Source organism: Salvia miltiorrhiza, chromosome 5, assembly GCF_028751815.1.
Source record: "Salvia miltiorrhiza cultivar Shanhuang (shh) chromosome 5, IMPLAD_Smil_shh, whole genome shotgun sequence".
NCBI lineage: Eukaryota > Viridiplantae > Streptophyta > Magnoliopsida > Lamiales > Lamiaceae > Salvia > Salvia miltiorrhiza.
This window is the reverse complement of record NC_080391.1, coordinates 10662962-10675251: the sequence shown is the minus strand read 5'-3', so window position 1 is coordinate 10675251 and position 12290 is coordinate 10662962. Positions and strand designations below refer to the sequence as shown.

At 34.5% G+C, this 12290-nt stretch overlaps 2 protein-coding genes and 1 long non-coding RNA gene across 29 annotated transcripts; all 3 read right to left on the bottom strand.

Annotated features, from left to right (window-relative positions):
* Nucleotides 1-847: 847 nt before the first annotated feature.
* On the bottom strand, nt 848-6851 carry LOC130985948 (putative protein FAR1-RELATED SEQUENCE 10). 27 transcript variants are annotated; one of them, XM_057909176.1, is made up of 9 exons: nt 6743-6851; nt 4983-6106; nt 4456-4899; nt 3466-4337; nt 2815-3240; nt 1767-1935; nt 1514-1666; nt 1334-1433; nt 848-1234 (listed from the first exon to the last, which is right to left on the bottom strand). In XM_057909176.1, the coding sequence occupies exons 2-4, from the start codon at nt 6000-6002 to the stop codon at nt 3720-3722; spliced, it is 2082 nt and encodes a 693-aa protein (XP_057765159.1). In that variant the 5' UTR covers nt 6003-6106; nt 6743-6851; the 3' UTR covers nt 848-1234; nt 1334-1433; nt 1514-1666; nt 1767-1935; nt 2815-3240; nt 3466-3719. The 27 variants fall into 27 exon arrangements, with proteins under 27 accessions (XP_057765159.1, XP_057765145.1, XP_057765143.1 ...); XM_057909162.1 differs by having other exon boundaries at nt 1312-1433; nt 3005-3240; XM_057909160.1 differs by having other exon boundaries at nt 1389-1433; nt 3005-3240.
* LOC131025508 (calcineurin B-like protein 2) lies at nt 6063-8366 on the bottom strand. The gene is made up of 5 exons (XM_057955302.1): nt 8276-8366; nt 7356-7438; nt 7189-7248; nt 6743-6851; nt 6063-6106 (listed from the first exon to the last, which is right to left on the bottom strand). The coding sequence occupies exons 1-5, from the start codon at nt 8364-8366 to the stop codon at nt 6063-6065; spliced, it is 387 nt and encodes a 128-aa protein (XP_057811285.1).
* Nucleotides 8367-8572: 206 nt separating this feature from the next.
* LOC130985950 (uncharacterized) lies at nt 8573-11352 on the bottom strand. The gene is made up of 2 exons (XR_009089127.1): nt 11003-11352; nt 8573-8910 (listed from the first exon to the last, which is right to left on the bottom strand). It is a non-coding gene; the product is annotated as an uncharacterized LOC130985950 (long non-coding RNA).
* Nucleotides 11353-12290: the final 938 nt, after the last annotated feature.

Below are 12290 nucleotides of genomic sequence, written 5' to 3'. Positions count from 1 at the left end.
TGCTCTTTCAAGTTTTAGACGAGATGATTCTCTTTCAAGTTTCAGACAAGATGATGCTCAAAAGTTAGAGGTGATCTGTCAAATCTGCGACGAGATGATGCCCACAACTTGGTTGGTCTTAAAAGTCCAAATGATACGATGTTCGATAAATCAGTTATGGTTTTTTAAATATGAGGCGAGATTATTTTCATAATTAGTTATGCTTTTAGAAGTTCGGAATTATATGATACTCTCAATTCAATTATGATTTTTCAAACTCCATATAAAATTATGGTCAAAAGGCAAAATAAAAAAACATTGAACAAAATTAATAAATCTTGTAACAACAAAGTCCCTAAAAAAAAAAAAATCTTGTAACAACAAATGCAACAAATCAATCCTCCATCATACCTATGTCAAATTTATATGTATTTCTACTCTTTTTTTCTCTTACGCGTCAACTTTCTATAAAATTTCATATGAAAACTAATGGGTATTTTTATGATCTCAACAAAATTAATAATTTAATTACTAAAAGTTGTTGAGATTAATATAATTTAAAATGTATTACTAATTTAATTTAATTTAATTAATTATATAAATAATTTACATAAAAAATTATTTTATATAATTATTATAAAAATAACATAAAATATATAAATTACAAGAAAATATGTACCCGTCGAATTTCGACGGGTAATACACTAGTTTTCTTAATACTTACTGCCTGCCATCACTTTTTGTAAACCTATAAAGCAAGAAGCTAGAGCCAAAATTGACACTCGGCCCCATCTCTATCATCCGAATCGCTTCAAAATTGTTGTGGTTTTAGGTTGCCAATAATAGACATAGTAGTGACACAAGGAGATATATCAAACAAAGCAAAGGTGAGACCTAAATTAGGCAATCCCACCATAAAACTATATGGGACCTCCCAAATTAAGTCAGAAGCAATAATCCAGCTAATCCACATCACCACATATTCCAAGAATTTGGAACACACAATAGATCTATTACTTGGGGTGATAAGAGAAATATCAAAAATAATTTAAGCTAATCCAGCTTATAGTTTGATGGATAGAACAACTTTGAGATGGTTAAGATCAATAATCAATCATATGTACTGTAAATCAAGGCGATCACTCAAAGTAGCCGCCTCGCAATACTGCAAAGTACTTGCAATGACGATCTCACAAACAGGTTTCCCAAATTGATGGGGCACGGGAAGAGAGATCCACAAACCACAACTGTGCATCTGCACGCGGAGAAATATGACAACAACGACGTCAAACAATTATGATGGACTTCAACAAAATGAAGAAAATGCAAAACCTTGAAATTTCTGATAGTTCACCAGTAAGCAAAATCTAGCCACCATCCAATGTCCAAAATGGTGAGAGCAAGATTACCTATGGATCCGGATCATACAACTTGAAGCTCTTAATCGTGCAGGGCTACAGTAATGATGATCTAGAAGTCAACTTATAGATGAAAAGGAAATGCCAATAATTCAACATTCAGGTGCACAACTTACTTCTCCACTTGTCCACTTCACATTAAACTCTTCAATAAATGTATAGTGAACAAGAAACTGCCCCCAATCAGTGCTCGAGCATCATAAGCCACAAACCTTTGCTGCCAATGAGAAGCCAATTCAGTACGTGCTTCTAGAGTTGTCGGCAACATTCTACCACAAGAAAAAGAATGCCTGATAAACAACCGGCTTTCCTTATCGATAATAATAACTAAGATGATGATAGCATCCACAAGAATCAAGGTACAAGTACCTGCAGTAGAAAAGGAAACATCTAGTTCATGGCAGGATTATACAACCATACATGTATGTAGTAAACATGGTCAGAAGTCCTTCCACAAAACTTATAGAACCACCAAATTTTACTTTCCTATGCTATTCCCGTCAATCCTAGTGAACGATCCTTCAGAATGAATGCCTGGCTAGCCATATTAAACAAGAAAGAATCATGAAAGATCTCAAGGTATCTATGCATCAACAAAATGGGCTAGTTAAGAGCAACCCTTTCTATCTCATTAAATTGGAGATGGTATCAATGGTACTAACTCAAATAATATAGTAAGGCGGATAGAAAGGAAAACATCAAAAAACCCAATTTCACCCTGTTAAGTTGCCTCAAGTTTGGCGCTGTTTTTTCCTTTTCCCTAAACTGCACTGATGTCCTTGGTATGATTGGTATTCATAGTGGGACAGCGTCCAGAGGTTCATTACATGCAATTTGATTGATAAATTTTACTCTAGGAAAAAACTCATTTCAATAGGAATCGGGTCTCGGAAGGATGGGACTAGACATTCCCTCCCTCCCAAAGTCAAGTTATTCTAAACAAAAAGGAAGTAAAATCTATGTCTACTTTTGACATTATTATCCTATCCTCATTGTATCAGCTTTTAGAAGAAAAAAAAATTCTGAAACTGAAAAAGTATAAAATTACTACGAAAATCATAATATTATATATATTAATTATTATTTGTCAGATAAAAATAATCAATAAAAAAATATAAATTTTTTCAACTATTTTATTTTTAAAGTTTTTCCTTTTAATATGTGTTTTGGTGAATATGTAGTATGTATAGTTTTATTGAATTTCCAGTGTCATTTCTAATTAAAGTGAACCAATTCTTCATCGACTTTCCAATTCCTGAAAACATTCAATCACAAGACTGGTTTATTCATTTCCTATTTATCATTCAATTCCTGTGTTACTCATGCATATAAATAGCCTCCTTGCTATCCCACATCATCCTTTTGCTGTAACACAAATTACGAAAATAAAATCGACAAAAATATAGTTACTACTTACTATAAAATGCTAAGGGTGCGATTACTTTGCATGATTGAGTATTTTTATCCTCAATAGTAGGATTTTTCAAATCTCACCCTTTCCATGGGATGAGAATCGAGCAAAACTAGCTTGAATGATATAAATAATCAAGGACTTTGGGATATCCCGAAGTTTCAACCCATCAAAGTAAGCAAGGGATTAGCCTTACTATTTTTATCTATCAAGGCTAATCCTCCAAAGTAAACTCCCCCTAAGAGTATTGAAAGTGGATTAAGAAGACCACAATGCAGTAGAAGCAATCATAAGAAGATTCATCCTTTCAGATACATTGAAGAAGTGTGTCCAGGAAAACCTGTTTGGTGCCATCTACACTAACTTTCCCAACAAATAGGCACGAGAAACACCAGATTCTCGACGCTACTTTTAGAAGGGGGAAATTTGAATCTGCAGGGTAAAGAAAAACTCAGCATTGGACAAACAAGAAAATATGAGGCAAGTAGAATGGTATGCTGGTTCTTTGAGTTAAATAAGAAGCAAGTGGAGAAGATCTCATGGTGATTTAGACATAATAAATAAACGGGTAAAAGGACAAAGCAGTTCTATCAGGAAAGAAACAGTTACAAAAGAACAAAGTATTAAATTTAGTTCTCCTTGCCTCAGTAAACTAACCTCACAATATCTGCAAAGAAGCAAATTTGGGTCAGCGTTCTTTTTGTTGTCACTGCTTTCAAAACTCAATCACGATGCAACAGTGACAATTACGGATCAGGGCACCTTTCTGAGTATCCCAATCATATTTCTCTCTGATAATATTTTCAGAAGTCCTTGCAGTTGTCGGACAACCACAGCCATCATGGTAGAAGATGTTTTCACAAAATACTCACTGATGCTTACAACAGCTACACTGTACTAGATAAGAGTCATCACAATGCATTGGTGGGGGACAGAGTGACATCTGTAACTCCTTCATCCCCAGCAGGCATATCTCTCACTTGACTCGTAAGTCTTGTAAGCTCTTTTGTAAGTTCTCTATGAACAAAATCAGATCTCTCTTTTGTCAGCATTGCTTCAGAGAACAAAGTCCCGGTGAGAGAATGGAATTCTTGATACCACTCATCCTTCATTTTTATGTTACTTTCTCCACTGTAACAGAATAGTGAGCTTTCTTGGCGCCATCGATTCAAAAGGTATTTGCTTGGAAGTTGAAAATAGTTCTTAAATAACAGCACACGAAGTGCATGCCTGCACAAAATTCCAGTGGACTCGAATTCCTTGCACGAGCAGTGAATTTGTTCATCTTCTGGTATCCATATCACAAGACGCTCTCCGTCAACCTTCTTGAAATGGTGTACAAGATATGAACCATTAGCCATTTCAGATGCAGCATACTGCAAGGATAACACCATTTCATGTTGTGTATGGTCAAATGCGAAAGGGGTAAGAACATTACGTGCATGTTCTTCAATGGGTAAGCATGTTTTGAGATGCATATACTGTGTCTGGTCGTGTGACTTCATTCTATAATTCGATGATAATCCTGTCTACAAAGTCAAAACCAGTATCAAGTTAAAACATACCACAGAATACACGGCCGAAATATGCTTAAAACTGCCCAAAATGAATACTGAATTGTTATTTTGTCCTAGACTGATAACGTACATGTTCCAATAAGCCCCGCAAACAGGTCTGTGTCTTAATTACTTCTTTCAAAATCACATCTAGGGATTTCCAGTATGATGAAGAATCCATTCGAGCAAGAAAGCAACCCCTAATGTAAGGTAAAGCCCAACACATGCGGAGAGAGAAAAGTAAAACTATGTGCTTATCTGAATTGAGTTCAAAGTGTGAAACCATCTGATTCCACCTGAATTCAAATTCATCAGTAGTTTCTAGATGACACAACTCTTCAAATTCATACTTAAATTGAGAGAACCTTGGGCCAAGTGGAAGAGAGAACCAGCAGGACATCCTGGGAAGGATATTATATAAGGAGATGACATGCTTAGTATTTGGCATTTCACTTCTGATGGCTTCTCTGAGACCAGTATCAATATCAGTTATAATTGTTTGCGGATATCTTCCTTTCATAAACCGGAGGAAAGCCTGAGTCAGCATTTAACAAGATCAGCACACTAATCATTTGCATATACAATAAAAATGAAAAGCCAAAGAATTTCAGCAGAAACCTGTAAAGACCAAGCAAATGACTGGGGGGTCTCGTCCTGCATCAAGGCACAACCAAAGAAGAGAACTTTTCCATGGTTGTCAATGCCAAGCCATGCTCCAAAAAGCATACCATACACCATTGAACTAAATGTTGAGTCAAAGTAAACAACATCACCAAACATGTTGTAGGCATGAATAGAATCACCAAAAGACCAAGCAACATTCTCAACTTTATCATTTTCATCAACAGCAACATCATAGACAAAAAATGGATCTGCCTCTTTATTTGCCCTGCAGGCCTCAAGAAGATCCATTGTGTCATTTTCTCTTTTCTCAGTTAATAAAGCATCATTCTCTTGTACAGCTTTCTTGCGGTTTTGGATGAAATTTCTGACATCTCTTTCCAGAAATGACAGCTGTCCGCCCTGAATCCCCTTTTCCAGCTCCAGTACCTTGACAATTCGGTTGATTGGAAAACCAGCTTTTGAAAGAAGAAGAATTCGTTCTTGATCTGCCTCGTGAATTTTGCGGTAAGCTGGGAGCAGTCGAACTTGATCATCCTCTAAAAGCTCGTGATTATGCACATTACTGAATTGCACAACAAACCACTGAGAATCTCCATCTACAACCTCTTTTGACAAGTACATTTTTGCATCACAACCACACCTAACAGATTTTCTTTCCCTTTGATGCTCTCCCGCTTGTTTCTTCCTAGGAGGCGCAAAGCCTGACCTGTAGCAAACAAAATCCCTCTTGTAAACACCCAATTGAGGACTCAACCGAGACCTCTCTTTCCTGATCGAAAACCCATTTTTTCTAGCAAAACTCCCGTAATACTCAAATGCTTCATCATCACTCTTAAACACCATCCCAACGTATGGGGCAACCATAGTTTCAGTTGGTCCCAAATCATTCTTGATTAATTGAGATACAACACTTCCCTCATCGGTGTTTCCCTCATATGTTACAAAACATTTCCAATCACCACATGGGCATTGCTGCCTTTTCATCCAAACACTCTTAGACTGTAGAGATACCATTGATGATTAATCACAATAGACAAATTCTAGTATGAATAAGACTATCTAATTCAATTGGTTCTAGAAACCTCCAACAAAAATTGATGGTTGCACCAAAACAAACCCTGAAACCATAAACAGTTCAATAAGTCATTAAAGCAGCCTCTAAAATTATAAATATCAATAATATGTCGCGTCAATGTCTCAATAATTCCGCAAGAAAACCTCTGAAACGAAAGAAAATATCTCAAAAACTCAATCTTTCCTAGTCAGAACGATAAAGAAATATCCACATAGAAACTAGAATGCCAGTTAAAGAATGTCAAACACCCATAAAGATATCACTACTCAAACTTCAATATTTCGACTGGTGCATCAACACGGTTAGTCGGTCATCAGAAGGTAATAATTTTTTTCAAATCCCACCGAAAAGCATAAAGAGAAAAATATGGAAATTGGCATACCATAAGGCCTTAAATGAAGATTCGATCATTTATTCCTATTTCTAAGCAGTAACTAGAATCCATTGTTCACGTAATCAAAACTCGAGAGTGAGCAGAGACTGACATTGAAAGGAAACTGTAACATTGAAAGTTTGACATCACCAACTGGAAGAAAATTCACAAGTGGTAGAGGCTTTTGGAAGATTCATAATTGATATACAATATCAATATGTACATTACTAAAACAAATCTGGCATAAAGAACACTATACATAAATGACGACTTTCATAAACCCAACCATGAAAATGTGAAACTTACATTCAATCTCGTCATCAATAGGAGCATTCAGATGGAAAACTGATAGAGCAAGTGCAAACTCTTCAAAATCTAATATTCCATTGTGCTTTGTATCAAACAAGTCGAATACCTAGGAAATAAACAATTTATAAGAATCAAACAATGACAACAACAATAGTGATTGTACAATGATGCTAGCAACAATGCCAAAGACAGAGAAAAACAAAAGATGCTCAATTATAAAAAAATAATTTAGACAGCCACTCAACATGTATAAAACTTAAGTGAAAATGTACATCAGCTGAATGTAACTCTTTAAGGAAAAAACTTGAGTTGCAGACGAGTTTAAGTAAAATATGCATCAGCTGCTAGGATAAAACTTAAGCTATTTAAAGTATTTGGCTCGTGAAACTAACCCTCTCTGACATGTTAAAGGAAGTTGCAGTTTTTTGCGCATGAAAACTAACCCTGTCAGCAAATAGGCTCTCCTTTTTATTTGTTTTAAATAGTGCAAGCTGGAACTCTTCCTGGAAGTGACCGTATAGAAGAGGCAGAGATACCAAGTTAGAATCCACAATAGTATAAGTTCATGACAAAACCTGTATAGAACAAAAGAACAGCTAGCATTTATTACCTTGTTAATCAGGCCGTCGTCGATTACAGCACTACTGATCTTTTTAAACAATTCATACAAAGCTTTGATTTCGCTAACGCTGACTGCATTTGAGTAGTGAAAAGACCAAAGGGAAAAGGGTTATGTTCTTAGGTGATCATACAGCTGGAGTAGGAGAATGTCACTTGAAATTTTGATACTAACTTATACTAGGCTGAAATTTATATGCTCTCTTGAATCCACAACTCAGTTACAAAGTGTGGAAATAGTAAAAAGAGTAAGTTTAGGTGGCAAATTGTAAAAAGGCCATTGATTAGATGGCAAAGTATTTTCCTAATTTTCATTTACTTGCTTGCTTATAAAGCCAATAGAACATTATAAATTCCCACTAAAAAACTATTTTTGTTCACTATAGTTCAACATGGAATTAGATTAGCAGTACATAAATGGGGTATGGAGAACACAAGAATATTTGAAAGTCGAAGTTGTTCAATATTAGCAAACAAACGGAAAATGATGTTGTTAATAGTGATTCCAGGTGGACCAACAACATATGGCCTAACCAGCTTACAAACTGTTATTTAATTATGGAATGATCTCTGAAATGGGTTAGGAAAACCAGACAGTCAACCAACCATGGATGTTTTCATTTCGATTTTTCTTTCTTTCCTAAGATTTGAAGAATCTAACGATGTAAGAGAGAGGTTGGGTGCTCATTATTAGATATGGTTCCCGGAAGTACAGGAGACAAATGGATCATAGTTATGACAGACCATTACAATCAAAAAGATCTTATGTCATTGACAAGGACTGAATGACACCCAACAAAGTGCAGGCCATCCATTTTCATGCAACAACACTATTCTTCTACTTCAACTATGATCAAGCAATCTACATGGAGATATCACAAGTTGTCACCCTATAGTATGAGATGTGAAAACCACACGATCTTCCAATGAGTTCGTAAAAAGCCCTGCCACTGAGGCATATTAAAGGAGGTAGATGGGCCCTGATTCTAACTGTAGAACTCATTTTACCTGTAAATTTTTCGCCCAATTCTATACTCTTTTGTGAGTTTTGATATTGCCAATTCCAATACTCTTATTGGTATACTCTATAATTGAATGGAATCTAATATGTGTTTCATATGCGATTTTATCCCCACATCAACTATGCAATCATTTTCGATTTCCATGAACATGTTTAGTCCATGCACGTACTTTCCAGATAAAGCCAGCTAAAACATGGAAGATGCAACCATATTTAATTACATAAACCAAAAAAATCTCAAAGCATCTTGCACTAGTTTCGCTGGCATTCACATGGATACCATCTCCATTCGAATAGAATATGAAACAATACAGAAGATGATGCTGACTTGCACTTGAAGAAATTGATAAAATTCAAAAATTAAGATGACATACACACTGTTTCCCTCGCTAGAGCTTCAGGACTTTCTAGGCCCCTTGGTTGCTTGTATATCTCACAGTCACAACAACTTACAATAGCGGAAAGCAAATGTTTCAGCCTGTCTAAGAACTGCAACATCTTCTCCTGAAATCATAACACTCCATACCTGTATATCAACTAAGTGAATATTTTTATACCGAGTATAGGGGAAAAAACCAACTAAATACTAGCAATATACAACACGAAAATCTGCTTTGTCCTAGAAAGGAGGGCACCAGAATCAGAGAGTCCAGTTAGAATTTCTCATAAGAAGAAAAGATCGACATCGCAATACAGTGTCTTTTATTTTAATTCAGGATTTGATTGGTCCATTTCCCAAAACAGCCAGCTGGCATTTGAACGTTGAGTTCTACATTTGTTGAAGAGAATTGAACGAGACAACCTTAATGTTTCTTCACAGTTCTACGGTTCTACCATGTACAAGGATGAACTTGGATGGTAAGTATCCATTTCTTGAATGGAACAATATTAATCAAAAAATTCAATAGTAAATAAAGGGTACAAGCGCAAGGCTAACAAACAGTTGAAGACGACCAATATTGCTCAGAAATTCAGTCAATAAATGGAATTATTAGCTTTACTAGTAGGCATAGAAATGATATTAAATGTAATCGTAGATTGACTGCTCAGGAAATCATCAGTGTTGTCCTGATTTTCAATTTATTTACAATTTCAAAATATACAATCTTACAAGGACTTCACATTTACTGGATTTTCAGTTTTCCTTGAGGAGGTTGCTCTCTTCCCAAATCTCTTTTTGTTACTACAGGTGTATTGTGTTCAGACATATGAACATACTCTGAAGCTTTTCTATACATCTTTCGATAATGTTAAGATCATCTGAAGCTTTTCTATACATCTCTCAATAATGTTAAGATCGTCTGGTTGTTGTTTAAATATATCTTTCTAATCCACTTTTGAGGATCCTGTAGCTTATTCTTTGTTCTCTAACTTTGTTACATCACAAGATGCAATAAAGATACAAATTACACAATTACACAAAACAGCATAATTGATACGCAGCTTTCCGCAAAACAGCATAATTGATAGTCGATATCTGGTCTGCTCAATCATTTTGAATACTAGTATATTAAATTTTTTGGAAAACATGATTAGCATCTTACACTTATATATTATTTAGGACAAAACCTCACGCTAAATGACAAATAGATCATCATAGATCATCCAAATAGACTTTGTGACAGAAACCAGAAACTAAATTAAATCCATGGCATGAGAGTAGTAGAATAAGGCCATGCTTTTTGCATGGTTTTGCATTGTTCACGGAATTAGACAATTCTAGAGAACGTAAACAATCTTAACTAATCACATTCTACAACAGAACTTGTATATTGACACCAAACACCACCCTTTACAAACCAAACTTATCATGAAGCAAGGGCTACGATTTAAACTTACGTGTAAGAAGAACATAAATGAGAAGGTGAGCCACTGGTCAAACAGCAGATAATAGACTTCAGCTCAGAAGATGCTTTGATCATAGAGAGATCTACAGCATGCAAACTTCAGCACTAAAGAATCATTTGCTTCAATCATAGAGAGGATCTACAGCATGCCATTTGAGAATTTTAGTTCAGAAATTGCAATAATTAGGTGGATGGCTTAACTCCATCGGGTAGTCTCGGTTTACATCTATGATGGAGAATGCAGAAAAAACCAAAATATTGCCACAGTGTCCTCTAAAATCCCACACATACTGAAACTTACTGCTGCTAATTGGAATAAGTTGCAAAAACAGTAAACTGAATCACATTAAACTTATACGGTTGGACATCTCTGGATTGATATTTATTTACTTATAATCCTTCAATTAACTCTTCATCAAACAGAACAATTAAACCGAGAAAGTAAAACCCTACTAATTTCATGTTTGATCAACCTGAACGCTAAAACAAGAAGAGCGGCAAATAGCAAACTGCTTAATCAAAGATAAGCATTGTACCAGCAGAACCAATTATTTTTCCTTATGATTGATGTGGAAAAAAAAGATGGGGAAGTTGGATTGAAAGATAATAGGCATTGATTTCAACGTACATTGATCCAAAAGCTACACTCACCGATTCATACAACAAAATCGAGAGTGTGCGAATACAGAGAAATCCAACAATAAACAATCCAAACGAATTGAAACACAGATTCGAATTAATAGCGTAAGCAATGAAGAAAACGAGGCATACCTTTCGAGATAAATTTGGATGGAAGTTGGTAGAAAAATACAACATTTTGTGCACCGGTTCACTTTGAAATCAAACAGAAATCGAGATTGTGAATAGGATATCTGTGTTTTTCTATGTTATCCTCCAAATAGAGATGAAATCACGCAGCAAACAAATGATTGGAACCGATTTTTTTAAAATTTAAAGTAATAATTGATGGAAGTCGGTAAGGAAAATAAAAATAAAATTGGAGAAAATGAGAAAAGAAGCAAAATTGATGAAAGAATCTAAACTTGGAGAATGGAAATATTGGTACGGAAACCTAGAGAGAGATGGAGGTAGGTAAGTTTGATTTATGGTAATGGGAAATTGGGAACACCGTTTCTTTTAAAATCACATTTATAACTAGTCACAATTTTGTACTACTATAAAATAAAGAGGCGCTCTCATGTGCAATCGCTTTCTGAATCACACTACTTTAATATACAAATGACATTTGAAGATCTTTAAATATCATTTGTATATTGAAGTGATGTCATTCGAAAATGTTCAAATGTCATTTTCCGAATAAAGTATTGTCATTCTGAAAACCAGTTGCATAGGAGTATTTGTGTAAAATAAAAATAGCATAAAATAAAAATTGACCAGTGAATACTACTTCCGTCGTCCCATTATCCATTATAAATGTCCCACTTTTATAATGGGATGTCCCATTATAAATATCTGATTCTTTTTTTTGCAATATATTCTCTCTTTAAATTTAATATTTAAATAATTTTCACCAACTTATTTTATTAACTTTTTACATGTTTTTTAATCTTTGTGCTCAAAAGTAATGAGACATTTGTAATGAGACGAATGGAATATATTCTTAAGGGTTAAATGTAGTTTATGGCCCAAACTGTTGAGCCATTTATAAGAAACTTTAAAAAATACAAAAAAATAGCCTGAACTTTGAATTCATTTGTAAAAATGACCTGAACTTTAAAAATACAGAAAAATGGCATGAACTTTGTAGTCATTTGTAAAAATGGCTTGAACTTTAAATCATTTGTAAAAATGACATGAACTTTAAACAATACTATAAATGACATGAACTTTGAAGTAATTTGTATAAATAGCCAAATTTTAAAGTCATTTGTAAAAATAACACAAATTTTAAAAAAAATACAAAAATAATTTGAATTTTGAAAATTTGTAAAAATGGTCTGAACTTAAAAAAAATACAAAAAATAATTTGAATTATGAAGATTTGTAAAAATGACCTGAATTTTAAAAAAACTAAAATGGCTCGATCTTTCATACAAAA